The sequence below is a fragment of the Falco biarmicus genome, chromosome 8 (genome assembly GCF_023638135.1).
Source record: "Falco biarmicus isolate bFalBia1 chromosome 8, bFalBia1.pri, whole genome shotgun sequence".
NCBI classification, from domain to species: Eukaryota; Metazoa; Chordata; class Aves; order Falconiformes; family Falconidae; genus Falco; species Falco biarmicus.
Genome location: NC_079295.1, coordinates 13,778,587 through 13,800,067, shown reverse-complemented (window position 1 = coordinate 13,800,067; position 21,481 = coordinate 13,778,587). Strand labels below are relative to the sequence as shown.

Genomic DNA, 21,481 nt, shown 5'->3' with positions numbered 1-21,481 from the left:
TGGGGTGGGGGTGGAAATGAAGTGTACAGGCTTGGGATTATACTTCTAGTCAAAGGCATTCTTACTGTAAATGAAGGGAAGTATTTTCTGTTGCAGAAGAGACTGAGCAAGCGATTCCATTGCTTGCACTGAGCTACTGTGTCAAACAATCATGAGCAGAGGAATGAAAGCCTAAACCAGACTTAGCTGCTAACATAAAGCAGGAAACACCATTCCAGTGAAGATGCATTTTTTCTTTACTAGCTGGTTTAGTTCTCAGCATGACTAACAAATAGATAACAGCTACTAAGGTCATATTACAGGATCTAAACAAATGAATTCTATGTTTCTATATTTATTCTCCTGTTATCTCTAGTTTTCAGTTTATAGGCTACTGGCTGAGGTATTCAGTGGTGAAAATTAACCACTGAGAAGTTGGCAGGACTGGGATTGCTTTTAACAAGGCACAAAAAATTTTCTCTGTATTTATAATTGAATGAAATGATTTTGGAATTCTTTGGAGTCAAAAGAACTGCTTTCCATTATTCAATAGATAAAACAAACTTCCTGTACCAAGTTGTTAGTCTTGTTAGTATTTACTCTTACAACCAGTTATTACACAGTTGAATAAAATTTTGCAAAACACAAAGCACTTTTCAGTACACAGGCACTCGGGTTTTTTTGCTGTTCCTGAGTTTCCAGCCTGTAACACGGATAGAGTATTTCAGAATATTTTTCCTTTGCAATTATGGTTCCTTCTCACAACATTACACTCATCAGCAAGAAATGGATAAAGTCCTATAATTTGCTAGAAATTGTGAATGTGTAAGCCAGCACAGTTCTACTTAAAAGGCTCAGGAAGATGTCCTGTATGCAAGCAATAATCTTCAGCCTCTTAGCAAATCCACTACTTGATAGTATCAGTAGTATTAACATCTGAAGCAGAGAAAGGATTACCACCGATTTGTTCATCGATAGATACCGCTGTTAGTCTCCCAGAAAATCCTTTATCAACATGAGAGTTCAAGTACATATTTTGCTCTTGTGCCATCTAGACACCTGGGCTTGTACAGAGGCTTAGCTGCCCTGGACAGATTTTTTAAGAAAACACTCAGTTTCTAACAAGGCAGTAGAAAGCAAGACTAACTTGACCAAAAAGATAGACTTCGCATATTATTTTGGTTTAGTGAGTTCACGTCTTATTTCTATTTCAATATTAATATTTCATCTTCAATTTCTTGAAAAAATATTAATCTGAAAAGTATGGAAGCATTACTGGATGGAAAACCCGAGGAAACCACCACAGCTATGTTGTAAGCTTGATGTGCCTTATTGCTCCTATGAGCAGCCCACCACATCAGCAACATCTCATTCATTTGTCAGGCAAAAGCTGTTACTGCCCTATAGCCTTGGGCTAAGGTTTTCTTCAAAACAATGAGGGTATGACTGTGTTTTGAAATCGGCTCCTGGCTGGTGAACAACCCTCAGCATAGAGTTCACAATCTTCCAGTCTAAAAAGGAAATGAATCATACCAGGATTTTTTTCCTGATTTGTTCACTACTGATAGCTGTATTACTTCAATATCAGTCAATGTCTGAATGAATGAAACACAATCCCCTTTGAGTGATTTGTAGAATGCTTGTCACTTACCAGGCCTTTGTTTTTGTTTTGTTTTGTTTTTCTTTTAAGAGTAGCATTTCATAGCATCAAATTCAGGGACAGCTCTGATTTATAAAAGGATTCATATTTCTTCACTGTGACAAAATTAAGCATTATAAATCATGTGAGGCATTATAAATCATGTGTTTCTCAGTTTTTGCTTCACAGAGCACTTCTGCAGCTCTAACAAATGTATCCAGATGTTGCTCAGTAACAAAGAATTAAATATTTTTTAAAAATATTTTTAAGCAGTACTTTTACTCTAGAGAAAAGGATCGACAGGAAATAATGTAATAAAGAAGCAGCAGATCAGGAAAAAAACAATCTCTGTAGTATTCTCTGCACCATCTCAATAAAAACGTTTTAATAAAATCCATGCGTATATGAGATGTAACAGAAAGTTAAATACCACCCTATTCCATTAACAGATGGGGTGTGGGAACACACTAGCCCAAAAGGGAAAGCCTGGGAAGTCACCACACCTACCCCCATAGTCAGCGTGACGCCTTGGGCTAAGCACAGAGACAGGGGTCTCATATCTTCTGGTGCAAAAGGTCTCAGCAGAGCTTTCTAGAAAGAGATGGGGAGAATTTGTTATCTAGAGAATGTAATGGGTGTGGCTTTGTGCTTTCTAGAATAGGAAAAGAAAACAGATGAGAGGAAAACATCAAAATTGCACACTTCCTTTGCTCTTTGATCTCACACAGAATGTGCGTATTGTGTACAAAAGATGTTTCTGTATTTGTGTCTCCTACTCTACTGGAAGATGCTATGCAAGGTCAGCTCTGTGTAGCCCACAAGATGGAAAAGCTCCAGCTCCCTGTGCTAGTGACCACTGCAGCAGCAGCTCCTTCACAGCCCAATTCCATCGGACTAACCACACTTAGACCTGTACTTCTTCCTAATCCACCCTTCTGTTTTCACCCTGCAGAGCTCATAGATATGAAGCAGGCACAATTAATAGAAGAGTGCTAATATTATGCCTGATTAAATAATCATCCCTTCTATTTCTTCATCACTCTTTTCTCCATCTTTTCCTTCCTTTCCAGAGAAGGTAAATTGATTGCTATATGCCACAAATTTAACTCTACTCTTTTGCATTCACAAAAGATGCTCCAGAACACACTGCTTTTCTGCAGCTCCCCAAAGATGAGGAAGAAATAATTATTTTTTCCATTATCTGGTTCTTTAGCTGCATCTAAATGTCTAACCTAAGAACCTTTCCCCTTTCTCCTTGTCACTGTTTTCATATAATTTTAAGTACTGTCCTTTCTGAGGAGCCCATCAGCCCTTGAAAGTGCATACAGATCACAACACACACTGTTTTTATTTAGAAAGTGGAAGTGACTATGCTGGCAGGAATACTTGTGAAACAGTATTCTGCCAGGAGGAAAGAGAAACAGAACACTTCCCAATGACCAGGATGTATAAGCACATAAGACAGGGGTCACTTTCTACAAGTTTTCCATTTATGGAGAATTTCCAGAAGACAAGAGGCAATTTTGAGTTTTCTTACATTCCTGCCTGCTTCTAGTAACATAGAAATATAGGAGATCACTTCTTCCTGCTACAGAGATGCTGCCATTCCTGTGCACTCTAGGGCAAATAACCTATTTAGTAAAAGTGTGACAGTTCATTATGTACAAGTTTATTTGTATTCCCTAGTTTTTGAGCATTTGTCACCGATTTTTCTATTTTTTTTTAAATCGTGCATTTCAAAAGTAACCTAATAAAGCTCAGTCTCAAACAGCAGTCATCTTTGCTTTTTAGTTTACTGTTCCGGAAACGTAATGCCACATCTTGCACCTTGAAGCATCTGTCCTCCAGTGCTCCTGTATTACAGTAACACTTCCACGTTCCTGCTAAAGGACTTGGAACAAAGCCAAGTTTAAAACATAAAAATTCCCTGGTTATCAACAGGAAAAAAAAAATATATCTTTGGAAACCGCTCTATGCTTAGTAATGAGTTCAGACTTTAAAGGCTTTGAGAATTATACGGCAAAATAGTAATCGGGTGCAGAGCAAGTAGGATTGAAAGGCAATAAAGTAAAGCCACGCTCCTTTCTATCTGATACTGTAACCTGGTATTTCTGTGTGGGATAGAATCTAAACCTGCTATTTATAGAATACACACTTTTTGTATTGACAAGATTGAAGAGCTTGTGGTATAAGTGTAGTTCTGACACCTGCTAGGTTCTTGTTCGAAAGAAGAGTTCAAAGTTAGACAATAGCAGTTAAACTCCTGTTGATCCCTTATAGTTTATTCCCTCTTATTTTGACTCTAGTCTGACAGACCCTTGAAGAGACAAGATCTTTGCTGTGTCCTTTCTGACCAACCTTCCTAACCCTTCTTCTCTCCATTTTCTAAACAAACCCTGCAGCGTTTAGAGCCAGCTCAGGAGAGCACACTGCTGGGCAATCCTGTGCTTGTGCCCGTGGTGAGAGCCCAAAGGGAGAACACTGCCAGCTAGTTTACACAACCATTACTAAGCTAGTTGATATGGATTAGAAAGGATAGTCAGGAAAGCCCCCCTTATGTAGTGTTTACACTTGGAAGAGACAGAAGACAACAAGAAGTGATGAAGAGTAAACATTTCTTAAATAGGAACTTTGCTGTTATCCAATTATAAGGAGGCAATAAGTTGCAAATACAGATTTAAAAAGATGAATTGACCTTGAATTTTAAAGTAGCCTACTGTTCCCAAACCACAACATCTAAACTACCTGACATGTCAGACATTACTAAGATTGGTAGAAAACATTGACTGAGAGTTTGTGATGGGTTTGTAATTATCGTATAGAGACTAAACTACCATAATGTCTTTGACACCATTTTTACACACTGTGTTCGGAGCACAAGACCAACAGCCTCAGCATCAGAAGGTAAACCAATGAATAAATAAATAAATAAATAAAACAAGAACGGAGATAAAACATGAACAGGACAGAAGGTCTCCTAGAATGGCAAGCCTGCTAAAATTTATTAGAGGCTTGGGAAAGTAAGGTTTTAGCAGGTTTTCTACAACTACAAGAAGTGGACTACAGCCACATTACACACTGACAAGACAGTTTGATTCCAACACAGATCCAAGGATGCAGCAGCCATAGCACACATTTCCCTAATGGCTGGCTATACAATGAATACTGTTTTGCCTCGCGAACCTTCTGCAACAATTTGCTCCTCTTCTCTTCAGGAATGCTTCTGCTTCTTTCCAGGCCTTTTTTTTTTTTTTTTCCCCCTCCCCTCTTTTTTTCTTTTTTTTAAGCAAAGCCACGATGCTTTCTTTTCCCTTGGATCTTGCTTTAATTTAGGAGTCCATCTCATTTTTGAAGTCTGATCGAGTATACTTTGGGAACATCTCTTCAATTTTAAGCCAGACTTGCTCAAATTTATGTCCAAATGTATTACAAAACTTTGTAACCATTTTCCATCACAAAATGTAAAACAAAGAAGTTACCTCCGAGGTATCTCTCACTGAAAAAATTTTGATATTTTATGATCAAAATAATTGATTATTTTTGCTATACATTTCAATAATGTGTTATGAAGGAGCCTATTGTGGTCACATATTAGGGCTATAACATCATAAATGAATAAAACATCTCAGCCTTATTGCTAATATCAGCAACAGCCACTCTCTGTAAAAAGACAGAGCATCTATTGAGACGAAAGAACTAAAAGTGACAGACTAAGCCAAGATCACTTCCAAGCCTCCAATACTAGTGCGAGGGAGAAAGAGAAGGGCGATTTGCAGATATCACTGTAAAAGCACTTAAGGTGATCATAGCTACATAAAATACACCTAGTACAAAGACTATTTGCTCCATTAAAGATTTTACCAATTAAGGCCTGTTCATAGCAGAGAATCAAGCATCTTAGGAGGAGATAGTTTCTAATTCTGTAAGGGGGAAAAAAAAAAAAGTCTGTAGCACTGAAATACATCAGGAGAATGTGTTCTTCACAACTGAAATCCATCAGCTCCTCCTTTGATATCCACTTTCTCTACTTAGCATCAAGTCAAAGCAGAGGAAGGCATAGGACATCATTTCCTCCAAGTATTTTTTCCTAGAGATCCGATAATGCAAGCTAGTAGGAGTCACGTTCAAAACAAGATGTAACAGAACTGTGGAACTGTTGGGTTTCCAAAAGATGCTAAAAACATATAAGGATTCAAGGGAGCAACAGCTCACAATTACTTGGAAGCAAAAGCCATCATGGGCTACATCTAGTAAAGGAAACTTAAATTTAGAATTGTTGGAAGCTACACATGACAAGCACTCCTGAGAAGTACATGGGCTTGTCCTTTTCTTACCTTTCTTCCCCCGGTGTCTGGTTTCTGCAGCATGATAAATGGTCTTTTGTCCTGATGCAGTGGGGCTTCTGTTACAGTGCTTTTTTGAGGTTCCTCTGTGCTTCCCAGATACCATTTTCCCAGTTATCTTCCTATTCTTATTGATACCTTATTGATATTCTTATTTCTCCTGAGATACTTCAGGTGAATATAGGTGAGAGATATCCGCATGAGAGCCATGTCACCCTCTCAATTTAGGACTGCAATAATTTCACTGTGAAGGAAACAAAGATCTAACCTTGTAAGATTTTTAGTTTATCACTTTAGTTTGCAATCACTCTACAGTTTCAGTAAGTTATTAAAAAGAAGCACATGGAACAAGAAAAACAAACACTGTTTATGAAACTTCCAAAGTGTTATTTGCAAGATATGTAAGTCTGCAAAACATTTATGCCTGTGTTGCTTATTATATTCATGTAGTTTTTAAAGAGGCACAAGCATTGCAAAGTAAGTAGAAATCAGTATTCAGAATGTCTGAGACATACTTTGACACTTTAAATTCCATGCAACTGTGTAAAGATCTGTTAAAGGAAAATACTCCTAAAAATATATCAGTATGTATGTAACTTCTTTCTGTACAATCTATCTGCTAAACAAACACAATCTGTTATGACAATACTCAATTGCCAAGAACAGTACCACTGCTTCCTCCAAAGCTTATCAATAGTAAAACCTCTCCTTGATAAAAACCAGTTGGGGAACCTTATCCATTAAAAAATGGCAACATTTCTGTTCCAAACAACTAGTAGATGTAATAATTAGTGTCAGTATTTACATTTGATTTTTGTCCAAATTTTTTCCAGGCCTTTACCAACAATGTTTGTTACAAAATAAGTAGAACTCTGAGTAACAAAACAGTGGCAAGCATCAAATTCAGTCATAGAGACCTCAAAAAAAAATTCCTATAAAAAATTAAAGCTGGTCAGTTTCAGCAATTTTTGTATGTGATGGAAACGTGTGATGGAAAAATGATGTGATTTTAACATACATCAAAATTTAAAGCCAACAAACACTCTACTCCCACAACAGCAAACACTAGGAAGGACAGGCTTAAGTTTTCTACAGCATTTTTTAAACTGGTTTTGTCCACACAAATGTCCAGTAACAAAGGTGCTGTGAAGGCAGAGTGCTACAACAGCATATTTACTCAAGAAACATTGAGGCCGCCGCTATATTACATTTGTCACTTAGTACTCATTTAAGTTACACAAAAACCAAGATGATGCCAACAGTGGTGCAGGCTGCAAAAGAAAGGAATGATGTTTATTGTGGAGGGGTTTCTTACCCGGCTCATCCTTCACAGCCTGACCTGGACCCATTAAGTGTCTTGGACCAAGCCTTCCTGCTCCTCCCAACAGTGAAACGCTGTACTTTTGACCGATACAAACCGGATGGTCACAGAATACACTATTTTTGGATTCATATTATATCTAACTTTTCCATAAGTGACTCGTTCACTTTGTATCAGATTAATTTTTGGAAACTTGCATCAATAGGAACAACTCAGTGGTAAGTCACCTTCAAGCGGACTCCATTCCATCAACAGTGCTCATTTCCAAAACATTAATAAATTCATCTACCCCAAGTAAGGCCTTTGCGTTCATTTTTAATTGAGCATTTACTGACTGAAACTCTTGTCAGCTGCTAGTTTAGGCTTCTTTAACTAACAAGATTAAAAAGTTTTAACAGGTTATAGTCACACTTCAAGCAGAAGAACGAGTAGCAACGTATTGGTACTAAACCTTAAAAGTATGCCTGAATGCTACATTAACAAAAACTTCTTTGAAGGCCGTCACCTGCTTTCACAGTTAGAAATCTAGACAGACCAAGTTAAGAGGCTAGAACAAGTCCAGTCAGGAGAAGTGCCAAAGGTAGTCAAGAGGAAAGGGTGAAAACAAAAAGGGATAGCAAACTATTGCTTCACGTGGTCAGGAAACAATCTGTCAATAATAATATACGAAAACAAGTTTTTCTTCAACTTACAGATACCAAACATATTTAAATACTCTACAAGGTCACTGTCTTAACGTTTAAATGATGCACGCACAAATGAGTTATGCACTGTAACTGAACCCTTTAAACCTAAAAGAGGTCACACACGCTCTCTCTCTGCCCTTCTAGCTGTGTTTTATTTGCTGAAATTAGTATGAGTTACCCTTTCATTCCTCCACTGTGAAACACCAATAATTAAACATTGACAAATGTGGCAAAGACTTAACTTACTTCAATCAGTTAAACAGATCGGTATGATAGAAATCAGCACTATGTACAATACAACAGCCTCTAAGACATGAAATATAGAAAGCCACTTTCATCCTTAATAATGATTAAATTACTTTTATTCCCATTTAAAATATACAACTTTGAAAAATTATGCATCATACATTCAAATGAATTGCATTCTTAAGTGTCCTGATATCCAGGTATCCTATTGCTGGCCAGTATAGTACAATAATCTGTCAACACCGTTTATGGAGATTTTACTCCTATGGCCCTAAATAAATAAATATTTCTATCTGATATTGTAGCTTTTCTTTAAACACTTACATTTAGAAGTCAATTTCAGTAGGCCTCTTTCTCACAAACATTGCTTCTTGTTCCTATAGGAGAAAAATCCGCAAAGATCCCAAAAAGGGCAAAAAATGTCTAAGTCAGCTATTTCAGAAATAGCATTCAAGATACAAGAGCCAATTTAGCAGTGTAAAAAATAACCATTCAAGCTAATATTACCAACCAAAAGCCATTTGAGAAAACTTACTAACAATGCCATAAATCTTAATGGTGTTTAAGTAATAATTTAAAAGCTTTATAAAAATAGATACAAACGGTATCATTAGTACAGCAATACTGTTGCAGATACTATTAGCAGTATGGCAAGGATGCATAACCTACAGCCCCCTTCAAAAAGCACCACTGAGAAACTTTTGATGGCAGGAATTCAATGAATTTTAAAAGGACACACTGACTTCACATAAGCCTGACAAGTGCTGCCTGCAGGGTATAACACTGCTCCACTTTGAGGCAACTTCATACTGCATAACTTTGTGTTATTTATAGAACACCACAAAGACAGAGCAGGCATTTTATGGTTTTTTTTTCAGACCTCTGCAGAGCCTGAAGTCTTTGCTAATATACAAAACAGAGTGGGGAAAGAATGAGACTCAAATAGCAATGAGTGATATATAGTATGTATTAAATCAGTTAGCGGATGCGTAGGAGATAAGACAGTAGGGGAAAAAACTCAGCTGCTGAGTTTTACACTGCATAAAGTGTAGAAAATAAAAACTGTAATTTGTTAGCCCTAATTAAACTGAAGCCAACATCACCCCTTCCATATCAGGACTGGAGAGAAAAATGTTTATCACTGGATTAAAAAAAGAAGCAATAAACAGTTTGGTATGATATCCTAACTTAACAGAGAAAAATCAACACAGGTATTTTAAAGTTGATAGTTTTTATTTACAGTTTTGTTGGCAAAAGGCTGTGGGAAAGTTTAAAATATTTTAAACAGAGGGCATCATATTGTACTGTATGATGTATCAGTTCACAATCTTCAGTATCCAGCTGATCAAATAAAGCTAATTACCACTTAAAGAAGCATAATCTGCATCAGCCCCATTAGAGTATACCGCCTAAAAACACTTCAGGCAGTTTCTAATCAAATACAATCACTAATAAAAACGTAGATCTGGTGAAGAACGTATACTTTGGGTTTTATACTGTACCTGGTATCAAATTGCCCACTTATACTTGCATACTGGCAAAGCAGTTACACTTTCTACTTTTAGTTGAAAGTTATAATCTCATTTTCTGCAAATTCAGCTGTCAGGTAATTCTGAACTACTCTGAATATTTTACTGTGAGCATAGTCAAGACTGGAGTAGATGAGACTGAAGGAAAATATTCCTGATATATGACATGCCCATCAGATTCAGCTGGGTAACCATAAACATCCTGCTTAAGAATTTTATTCAAAAAGGAGAAAAAAAAAAAAGTGTAGTCAGTTTTCATTTTGTCACATAGAGATTCAACTCCTCACTTGAGCTTTTTAATTCATTCTTCTAAATCAAGAGTGTTTAGTTCTTCTTCTAGTTCATCCAAGTCCTCTCCAGTAAAAAGATTTTCATCAACTGGAACTGCATCAATAACTCCATTTTCCAACTCCCCATCTCCATCGTTATCTTCTTCTAAATCATTCTTCTCACTGCTGTTTATATCACCACCAGAAGCTTCACTTAATTTATTATCTGAAAATAAAAATAATTCTTACACATTTCAGTGTCACAAGCTTCTTAATCACCAATACACAATCCTACTGTACAGGCTTTAAAGTTTTAAAACTATAAAGAAGGTACCCTATTTGAAATTTACATAGACTTACATTGATTAAATTGCATGTAATGGATTAATATGCAGGTTTGGATCATTAATTATTACAACAGTTTAAAACCAAATGTAACTCAAACTCCCAGCTCCTCAAACTCCTATTTTCATAACTGGGTTTAACTTAATGAGCCGTTTTTACTTGTTGTCTGCACTTAGAAGACTCCAGGTCTTAAAGAAAAGGGTGTGCATTTCAGAAGTGCACCAATATCAAGACTGCTCTAAGAAATTAGAAGCTAGCTAGAAATTACAAAGAAAAAAAAGAAAATGCTTCAAACAAACAAACAAACAAACTTCAAGTGGCCATGACCACTACCTTTCATTTACACTTGACAGTAATTCACGTCTATCTACCTCTTGGAAAGCTCTTAACAATTCAATCCTGTATTGGTGATGCCTAAGTCATGGACTTACCATCTTTTTCTATTGAACTGTATGTGCTGAATCGCTCAGGACTAGCCACAGTAATGCCAGTTTCATCAACAGCCTTTGGGACATAGAGGCTCAAATCTACATCGTTTATACACACAGGGTCTTCCATCTGCAAAACAAACCAAGATGCTCTGCATGAATTACCTTCCTACAGAAATTCTCATTTCTGCATCATTTCTAGTAAATTATTTTAAACTTCCTTTTGACACAAAAATTTTGACAAAATACACTCTGCAGTGGTCTGAAATTTGAAAACTGAGCTTATTAACTGCACTGTAAGAACTCTCAAATTAAAATTTTCAAACTTGAATATAACTTGATATATTCTTCCAGTTAATACTGTTCTGTACCTCATCATCTTCTCCCGTTCCTTGAACATAATGGGTGTCATCTGCTTCTTCATCATCTGCATCAACCAACTCTGGTCGGAACTCAAATACTTCACGCCCACTGATCTATTCAAAGAAAAAAATAATAATCTTAATTTATCACTTAATAAAATTTATACTGCTGTAAAGAAAAAAAGCGCAAAAGCAAAGCAATTCCATGCCAGCTAACTTATCACAAAAACTTATTTACTCTTCCTTCTTACATTAAGAATTGGACTATAGAACATACCACCAATGCTTTGCCAGCTTTAAAATCTGCTTTCCTCCGCTCCATATCTTGCTCAGCCTTATCAATTTTTTCTTGTCTTTTTCTTCTCTTCCATGCAATAAAACACTCTAGAGTAATTTTGGTAACATTTGGTCCTAAGGCAGCACGCTGTCAAGTAAAGAGACTGATTAATGCTAGAAATTGTTTCCTAAGGCTATAACAAATTAAGAGATTTAATTATTCTTTTCCAGAAATAAATGAAAACATTCCTTTCCAGTTCCTTCCTCACTCTCATCACTGTTAAACATGCACCATGAGCTTATAGTTTGACTCAACACATTATTTTCTAGCTAGTGAGACAACTCAACAAGAAGAGCAGAGGAGGAAAGAAACCAACGATAACAGCCCAGTATCTCCTCAAATTGACACACCAGGTAATGGTGACAGAAATAAACACAGCAGCAACAGAACACCTTCAGAAGGCACCATTCTCTTGATGTTGTTTCCTCATTACAGAGTTATGCAAAAACTAAGCAGGCAGTGAGCTGGGGATGACAAAGGGCCTTAGAAGCAATTGTAACAGGTAAAGGAAAAACAGCAACAAGAAATAGATGCCTCCTAAAAAAGGATTAGCAACACCTGCACTGAGTATGCAGCTATAGTTTATTCACTAGGTAATAGTTTCTAAACAAAAACATGAATCAAATACTATACATTCTTTACCCTAGCTCATACAGCTAGGAAAACATTTTATACTTCTTAATTATTAATTAGAAAGTTAGTTACAACTGTCTCTTCAGAGTAATGAAAACCAATACCACCAAATGGTACCTGTCTGACAACTTTACCTCTTTTTCTATTAGATCTTCTAAAGAAATTTCATCTTGCTTTTCCTCCTTCTTTTTGTCTTTTTTTAATACAAAACCTGGAGGGAGAGCATGGCGATACATGCAGTTGTCTCCTCCGCCTGGACAGACCCAAAACCATCCATATTTGTTGTTTTCAATAGCATCAAGGAAGTATTTGCAGACCTGTATAAAACAATGGTCGTTAACACTGCATTTACTTTTCAGTCCCAGCAATTCACACTACACTACTACATGTCTTAAGTACAGTAATTCAAAGCCAGTTCAAATAAACATATTACTAAAAAGGTAGACAAAAGAAGTGCAACTTTTTATATAAAACTCATGTAGTCAACAGTTTTTCCCCTTAATATAATCCCAATTTAAGATGACAGGATGACTCAGAAGACTAGCAACTGTGTACTACCGTAAACCCAGCAGGACATGTAAAAGCATGCTGACAGTCTGTCTTCCTGCTCACCAATGTCAGTGTAGTTTTAATCAAAATAAATTCCATCTGCCTCAGATGTTACACCTTCCAGCTCATGACCCTGAGGTAAAGATGCTGTTCTAGAACTTTTAACAGCCAATTCATAGTTCACACTTAGCCATAGCAAAGTTTAACTTTCATATTTTGGCACTATCAGTAGAATATGTAATTATCTGGTACAGAAAACAAGGTAAAATAGTTCTGAAAAAGGGATTAAGATATTATGCCATTTAGTGCACAAACTAAAGAATATTCTTGAAATTAGAGATCAGGAATTACAAGCGATTCTCAATTGGTAAATTTCAGCTTACAGGAAAAAAATTAAGTTTACATGTTTATATGTCACCCAGTACATAAATAACCCAATATATATAGCAGTCACTAGAGCTAGACAACAGACCTAACTAATCACAATACTTGAATCTTCTAAGCAAGCATTAGATACATGACTGATTCCTTTAGCATTTCTATTTTGAAAGCACTTCATCTACTACCCATTTGTAATTTACATGAGAAAGTATCTTCTGATGACTGAAAGAGCTTTGGGGTTGGTTTTTTTTTGTTTTAAAAATACATTATTAGAAATACTATCAGCTCAACTGGATACTCAGAATATTGTTACAATATTACATTCAAAATCTTTCGTTAACAACAAACATGTCTAATACCAGTCTGCAGTTACTTTTTTTTTTTTTAATTGAACTAGAGAAAAGAAAGAAAAAAAACACAAAAAAAGAAAACAAGCCACATACTATTTGAGTTTTGGGTTTTTTCTTTTCCGCCTCACCATGCTTCTTGTTCACCACTTCTTCCAGCTTCTTCTCATCCCAGTTATCCATTGTATCTAGAAAAAGACCACAGATGGTTTAAAAAAAAAACTCAAATACTAAACAATGCTAACAAGATCCTTTTCTCCCTAATAACAGTTTTAATATGCAATTCTTATATTTTAGTTTACAGAACTGAAAATAAAATCAAGATTTTATTCTACAGTTTTCAAACTGTCTTATGCTGCTCACAAGACAATTTCTCAAAAGCCTTAGAAATTTATATTTTGACACGCATAAAGTGTGTTTCAGTTCAAGACTAAAAATGTATCATTCCATCTGTACACTACCAAACATAGACAAGGAAAAGAAGAAAAGGATGAAGACTGAATAAAAGAGAAGACTGGAGGATAATGTCCAGAAATACAGATAATACATTTTGAGTATCAAAAGAAAGAATACCAAACTTAGTGTTAAATTTAAAAGAAGGTTCCATCAAAAGAAGCAAGACCACCAATGGTAACAGTAGTAGTTAACCTATGGGATCCTATCACATACATTTACTATGACAGAGGCTAGAATTCAAATAAAGACTGAGATGCGATGTATTGTGGAAAAACGAAAGAAATAATTCTGACTATAAAATCTCTAACACCTGCTAAGTAAAAGCAAAATCCAGAGTACTTAGTAAAAAAATGATTTGGGGAACAGAAAAGAAGTCACAGAAAAAATTCCAAACTGTCTTGAATTCTAGAACTGTGCATATTTGGGCAAGCACTAATAATAGTTCTTGAAGGCAACTACAGTTGCTCATTACACTTCCTCCTTTTGCACTTCTGTTTTATAGAACTTAGAAGAAACTAGCAACCATAAGCCAGACCAAATACTGTACAACTTCCTACTTGTAGAACATAATATGTTTACACAGCAGAATTTAAAAACCACCATCCAACACCACTAAGTCATACTTCTTTTTCTAAATAAGGTCTAAAGTGTGAGCACACTTCTTAAGCGAATGACACTGTTGTTCATAATTTTGAACATGGTGGTATGGATTGCCTTGGTCATTGGCCAGGTTCATAACCACAACAAAAGAAGCCTCTTAATCTTAAAAATTCAGTTTCAGAATCAGAATAGTTTAGTAGTCATTTTCTAGAAGTATTATACCTTTTTCAAGGTCTTCATCTCGTGCATCAATGTAGACGCTTCGTTTTTCACATTTCCTTTCCAAAGACAAATCATGAGAAAACTTGCACTTGTCTCCTTTAGTGCACTGTCCTTGCTTGAAGAAAGCACAAACTACAGATTTGGGATCAGCACCTGAGTGAAGAAAGTTTTTATATTTTTATACTACTTTTTAGCAAAAGCTGTATATTAAAAGTTCTGAGAACTTTATCTACGATCATACATTCTTTAGGATCTGTAGAAAATGAAACCACGTTTTTAGAAAGTGGAAGTTATTTCATGTGAAGTTCATCCCAAGTAAATACTTCATGTCCTGAACATGTCATATCTACTTTGTATAACATCTTCCATAAAGTATCAAAGCTGGCATTTTACTACTTAAAAAAATACAGATAGCAGCAAGCTTGAGTGAATCATTCATTCATATAACACATATGAGATAAAATTCTGTGCAACTTCTTCCCTATAAAATAAACTATTTTTGCCTCTAATACACAGAGAAGCATCTTCTGGACGTCAGCCTTTCCTTAACAGATCAACACCACACTAAAATGAATCATAATAATCTAACGCGCACTTATTCAGACCACTTTAAAAATAGAAATAAGATGGCTGCTCATAGCCCCCAAACAAGCAACTGTTATGGTATTAACTATTCGATCAACCTAACTACAGTTTAAGTAAATATCAATTATTTGACCATCAGAAGGTGAGAGAAGAAATGAAAGCAAGTAGAAACATATTTATGAGGCACAACTCAATCAGAAATACTTTACTTGGAATATTCATTAAGTACTCATGTAAGATTTTAACCTCAAGTTTTCATCTTGCTGATTTCGCACTGGGTGCAAGTCACCAGCGACTAAAGTAGGTACAGCAACACTTGCTTAAAATCTTCACTAAAAATCTAGTTTTTAAACAGTGAATGGATCCCTGAGAGAACTTCAGGTAATGTAGCTCTCCTTGTTGGCAATCTCAGTAGAAAGCCAAAGCTTTACTTAGGACAACGTTAGTCTTCTGAAATAACTTCAAGTCAAGAGCTACTTTATTTGGAGAAGGCTGACCACTGTGTTACCATCACCAGAAAACTGGCCTTCATGGCTGCTAAGCGCCACAACGAGCAAATACCAGGAAGACATACATGGAAATCGTATTTGTTTAGTCAAAAAATTGTGTGTAATTTCATTAGTTTGAAGATTAATAAAACAAAGTGTTGATAGCATTTAATCCATTCCCTAAGAGTATTATCTTCCCCCCCACACACACATAGCAGCCAGTTGTAGAATTTCCTAGAATTACCAAAAACTCTTAAAACTTACATTTCATCACAAAACTAGTTTGTTCAATAACTGGATTCAAGTTAGACTGCACTTACAAAACCAAGGTGATGTGGAACAGAAGTAATTGGAAAAATTTTACTGTTCTGACTTGTATTAAAGTTTTCTGTGAAGACAATAGTTACATTATACTCCTTGTCATACCTGGATGTTGATGTTTCCCTGGGGAGACAGGCTGCTTTAAATACCAACATATACACACACACAAAAAAAATCAGGCTGCTCACCCAGAAGCATCTAATTAATGAACATGAATACAGCAAAGTATCTATAGCTGCCCCGTCAATATCAACGTAGTTTTTGATATTCTAATGACCTAGTAATGCCAGATGACTTCCTAAAAAAGTGTCAAATTGTTACTGACAAAGTACTTGGTACACTACATAAAGAAGGAAACAGACATATCTAGTTTATTACAAAATGATCTGGCATTTGTAAAGGGTTATTTTACCTGAAGTGTATATGTGAATAAGAGAAGATAAATGAAGAGTCAAGTTACTCATACCTTTGCTAATCTTCTGCGCAGCAACCACAGGCTTGAAGAGTTCATTTAATTCCTGTAATTCTTTTTTCTTATCTTCTTTTTTTAATTTCTTCTCACTTTCTGTTTGAGCAGCCTATAATGACCCCAAATTTGAAGTTATTAATATAAAATTAGAATGACATTACTCACTTCACATGAACTGCACATAAAATAGCAAATCATTCTAAATTAGTTTCTAAGGAGAGGAGGGAAAGAACCTGTGATTTCTGAATTTCTCAGAATTCCTGCCCTTGCATGAACGGCCAGTGCCATCTAGTGGTACCGACCTCCCAAACCGAAGGGATTTCAAATTTGTCCAGAGATGCAAGATGCTGGTAGGTACCATCAGATGACAGTTACCTCTATTCCACGTTTGCAGGCTAGGAAATCAAGTGAAAGATATTGAGACTATGAGAGGAAAAGTTAGTTGCTCTTTTGTGATACATCAGTAGTGCAACTATTCAATGCCTCAAGGTCTGCACAAGGTCTTTAGTCCCCCACATGCTGCTTTGCTCCTTTTGTATACTGGTAGCAATTCCAGGAAGCCTGTCCATAGAAGTTGGGAAGTGCTTTTGGAACACTATTTGTCTGAATTTATATCAATTCAACATATCAGTGTTGCACTGATAACTTGTGGTTTGTAAGACAAGAACATTTATTTTATAGGTACTATAAATTTATAGGTACTATAAATAGGTACTGGAGAATTTGGCAAAAATACACTAAACTGTTTTAGAAGGGAATTGGTTAGTTTGGTCAGTTTTCCTACCGAAAGTTCACAACTCTTATATAACACGCAGACCCAAATATGTCAACTATGAAAAGTAGTACTTTAAGAATGCTTTAGTTTCACCCTAGGGTTCTAAAAGCATGAAGACAAAGCTTTAGGGTTTTGGTTGGTTTTTTCTGTTGTTTTGTTTTTAAAAAAACCCAAAAACACAACAGAAAAAAAGAACCAGAAATCCAAACCACCAAAAAAGCCTTGACATCATTTCCATTTGTATTTCAGGACACAAGAAAAAGTGTTCTTTCTTTCTCAGGGACAACCCTAAGTGAAAACTATTTTACAAGACAAGAAAGGTATAATCAGGTCTAAAAATTAGCTTCTGACATCAATAGCTACCAGCATTTGAGAAAAATTATTTTAGTTTGGCAATTTACATACTGGTATTGCTATACATGCTACAGATTCAGGGACTTCATACAGAAATTTCAGCAGCACTGTTTGAGTAACACCAATGTTTCTGAGGTAACATCAAGTATTCCCTTCTGCTACAAGAAATTATTAGTACTAATGACCCAAATATCAACTTCACTTTTAAAGTTGTACTTGACATTTGGTAGCTCATCCTTACGTTGTGTTAGGAATATAACATGAAATATGACATCACAAATTTAGCTGACGCAAACATAATTATTCTATGGGCTTATTCATAGAAGAGGAAGCTGTGTGAATACTTAACAACTAGCTTCCCTAGCAGTCTAGGAATAAGAGACCCGGCTTACTTCCATCATATTTTCATGAAATCCATGCTTTCTGATTAAGTATAATCTAAACATTGTATCTCAACTACATCACATTTCTTCTCATCATACAAAAAAGCAGCAGAATAGTAAACAGTGGCTCAAAACTCCAGTTTCTTTGACCAGGTCACCAAATACAATTTGAAGTGGAAACAAGTCTGACAAGTCGGCGTGTAATAAATACTTCCATAAGTAGAATAACAAGCACATACAGGCTTATACTTTTTTAATCTACCTCCAACTCCAGTTTTAGTAACAACTATTCTTAACTGTTCACCAGTTCTTAGATTAGGTGGGAATTAAAGAGAAAAAACAACAGACTGTACCACTGTACTTTGCTGATAGCCAGTTTCAATAATTTAATTTCAGGTATGCCTTTAGACAAGCTTTGTGAGAAGGCTATTAGTTAAATCTGTGCTAGTCACAACACATTAGGCAAGTAACATCAACTTTTTTCTACTTCAGTATTATATGGCAATCTATATGTATAGTGAAAGATGGCTTGACTACACTGTGGGAAAACATTACAGACCGAATGCTTACCTGACGTGGATTTTGCTGACCAAATTTAACCTGGTGAGTCACAGCCTTGATAAACTTCTGTTGTTTTGCACCTTTTTTATTCTTTAGGCCAAATGTTTTGTCCTAAATCAAGATACAGCCACATTAATTAAAACAAGTTTAAGCTGTTACAAAAACCCAACAAAACCCCCCCAAAAACTTGCTAGCAACACAAGCAATGAAGAAACAGTATGGATGATATTTAAACCCCTCACATCCCCTTTAAAATTTGCTTTTAAAAAGAGTCTACTAAATGTTGCTTTTGTGTGAGCTACTGCTTTTATCATCAGACCTATCTGTATCCAAGTATTAGAGTAAGAGTATACACAGGGTATTTTCAGGCCTTTCAAAACAACAGGACAAGATGTTTTTGGTGACCACCCAAGTAACATCTGAAGAAAAGATGAAGACTGAATAGCTATAAATATTGGGCTTTTTTTCTCCTATCTGCATGAAATGACTTATTACTTTTATCTTCAAGTATTCATATATAAATGTTATAGATTTGTTATATAGATTAATATAGCCACATGTAACACATTATTTTTTATTTTCAAGTATTTTAAGCTTTTCATTTTCCAACTGTACTAACATGAAAATAAGTCCTTCTCCTATGTCAAGTCCAGACAAGTGTTTTTACTTCCTAAAATCCACTGCAAGGAGTTTCTGTTTGCTGCCTAAGCCAATTCTTCTACATCTCCAGTTTTAATGTTAACATAGTTTTCAATACCAAACCTACTGAAAATTTTATAAAGAAAAAGACAGGTTATTTTCACACAAGCATCTGAAGCAGAAATTATTTTCTGTAACTATAATACCTATTCTAAAAACCTATCCACACCTTTCATTTGATACCAATATTTTTTTGCTTCCAAGAAAAAGTAACAGTTGTTCATCCAGTGATAATACCTCAGTTCAAACATACTTTTGGAAAACCTAACAATCAAACAATAGATTATGTAAGACTTACATTGTAAATGAAAACAGGATGACTCTGGAAATTCAGAACTGTTTATTTTGTATCCCCTATCAAGAGCAGCAAGCCCTCTGTTACTTTATTCTAATTTCACAAGTCTATAATTTGTCAAAATAACTAGCTGGGAACAAAAATAGCTCATGCACACATGTTATTTCTGTGCCAAACACACCACAAAATATATAATCATTGTGTATGTGAGTTATGTAATAAATTACTGTTAATAATCAATGCAAGCTTTTCTCCTTTCAGCTGCATTTTTTTGTAATAAAAATCAGATTTTCCCTATTTAGCTGGATTCAGCAAGAACATCAGACACACTGAAGCCAAAGAGCAAGAACAACCACTTTCCTAACGTTTCCAAAAACCACAGAAACAATATTCTGCAGTGCTAGATTTAAAAGAACACTTGCATTACACAAATAATTCTGCCTAAACAGGTAAGCAACCAACAGCAATCCTTCATGCCAAGATGCAGGCAAACATTAAATTTTCTGTAATTGCTCTCTTCTTGTACTCTCAACATAGCTTTTTTTTATATAGTGGAAGATCTGCATGACTATCATAATAATTATCACACACTACAGCTGTTTTTTAAAAATCTGGCTTCACCACGGAATTGAGCATCAGAGGTTTAAATAGAATAACAGATGCTAATCACTGATCTTCAAATTACTTGGCATTCAACTTCTATGAAACGTTAACTAAACTGTTATTACAGAAAATACTTCCTTGGCCGCCCAAGTCAGATTGTATAAAAAAAAAAAAACCAAAACAAAGCACACACGTGTTTTGAGCAGAGTGAGAAATGCAAACTTATACCTCAGAGAGCTGGGCTCGGAAAATACAGAAACACACAGAACAAGGAGATGGAGAAGGGCAAGGACAAGAAAGAAAAAAAAAGGAGGAGCACCCTTGTCAGATCACCTTCAGTCCAAACACAGCTCTGGCCTGAAAAAGTCCCGGCTGAAAACCCTACCCCCAGTCCAGGACGGGCAACGGCCGCCAACACAACCTAAAAGACGACGGTCAGCGAGTACTTTTGACAGGTCTGGGCAGCGCTGGGGCCACCGGGGGAACCCGCGTCCCCCGGAACGGCGCTTCCGGGCTGGCGGGGCCCCAGCCGGGTGTCGGTGCGCACACCCCGCCGCGCACGGCAGCCTTGCGGCTTTACAGCCACCCTTGGCCGTTGCCGCTGCAGAGGCGGCCTGCGGGCCTGGCCGCCGCGGGTCGTGACAGCGGGCCTTCGGGGAGGCCGGGGGCCCGCAGGGAGCGAGCTACCCGCCTCCGAAGGGCAACGGCAGGAAGCGGCAGGCCCCGGCAGGGGCAGGGAGAGGCGCGGCGGCTGAACAGCCTGCCCGGTGTCGGCCGCGGCCCCCCGAGCCCGGCGCGGCCCTGCTCGCCTCACCTCGATAATCTTCTCCTTCTTCTTCTGGTCCGCCTTCTTGCTGCCCCCCGCCGGCTGCTGCTGCTTTTTGGGGGGCATGGCGCGGAGGGCGGAGCGGCCTCGGCGCTCGCTCGGGGGCTCGCAGGGCCGCGGGGAGGACGGGGCGGGGCGGGACAGCGCCGCCGCCGCCGAGGAGGCGCTACAGATCCCGCTCGCGACGCCGCCGGCCGCGGAGCACGCTGGGAAGGCAGCGCGGGGCTCGCCGCGCGCAGGCCCAGTTACCTCCCAGCAGGCAGCGCGACGGCCGGCCGCTCCGGATGACGTCACGGGGGGGCGAGGCCACGCTCACTGGCGGCCGGGGCGCCCACGCTACTGCCGGGGGACCGCGGGTGGAGCCTCACCGGCCGGGGAAACAGCTGAGCGAGAGGGGGGGGTGGCGACCCCCGAGGGCCCTCCCCGGCCGAATCCCGGTCCAGCAGCGGG

General features: G+C 37.4%; 1 protein-coding gene across 1 annotated transcript; it reads right to left on the bottom strand.

The window, feature by feature from the left end:
- Positions 1-9,428: 9,428 nt before the first annotated feature.
- ZC3H15 (zinc finger CCCH-type containing 15) lies at positions 9,429-21,237 on the bottom strand. The gene is made up of 10 exons (XM_056349699.1): positions 21,020-21,237; positions 18,618-18,719; positions 16,533-16,644; positions 14,673-14,825; positions 13,491-13,582; positions 12,252-12,434; positions 11,425-11,571; positions 11,157-11,261; positions 10,789-10,915; positions 9,429-10,238 (listed from the first exon to the last, which is right to left on the bottom strand). The coding sequence occupies exons 1-10, from the start codon at positions 21,095-21,097 to the stop codon at positions 10,045-10,047; spliced, it is 1,293 nt and encodes a 430-aa protein (XP_056205674.1). The 5' UTR covers positions 21,098-21,237; the 3' UTR covers positions 9,429-10,044.
- Positions 21,238-21,481: the final 244 nt, after the last annotated feature.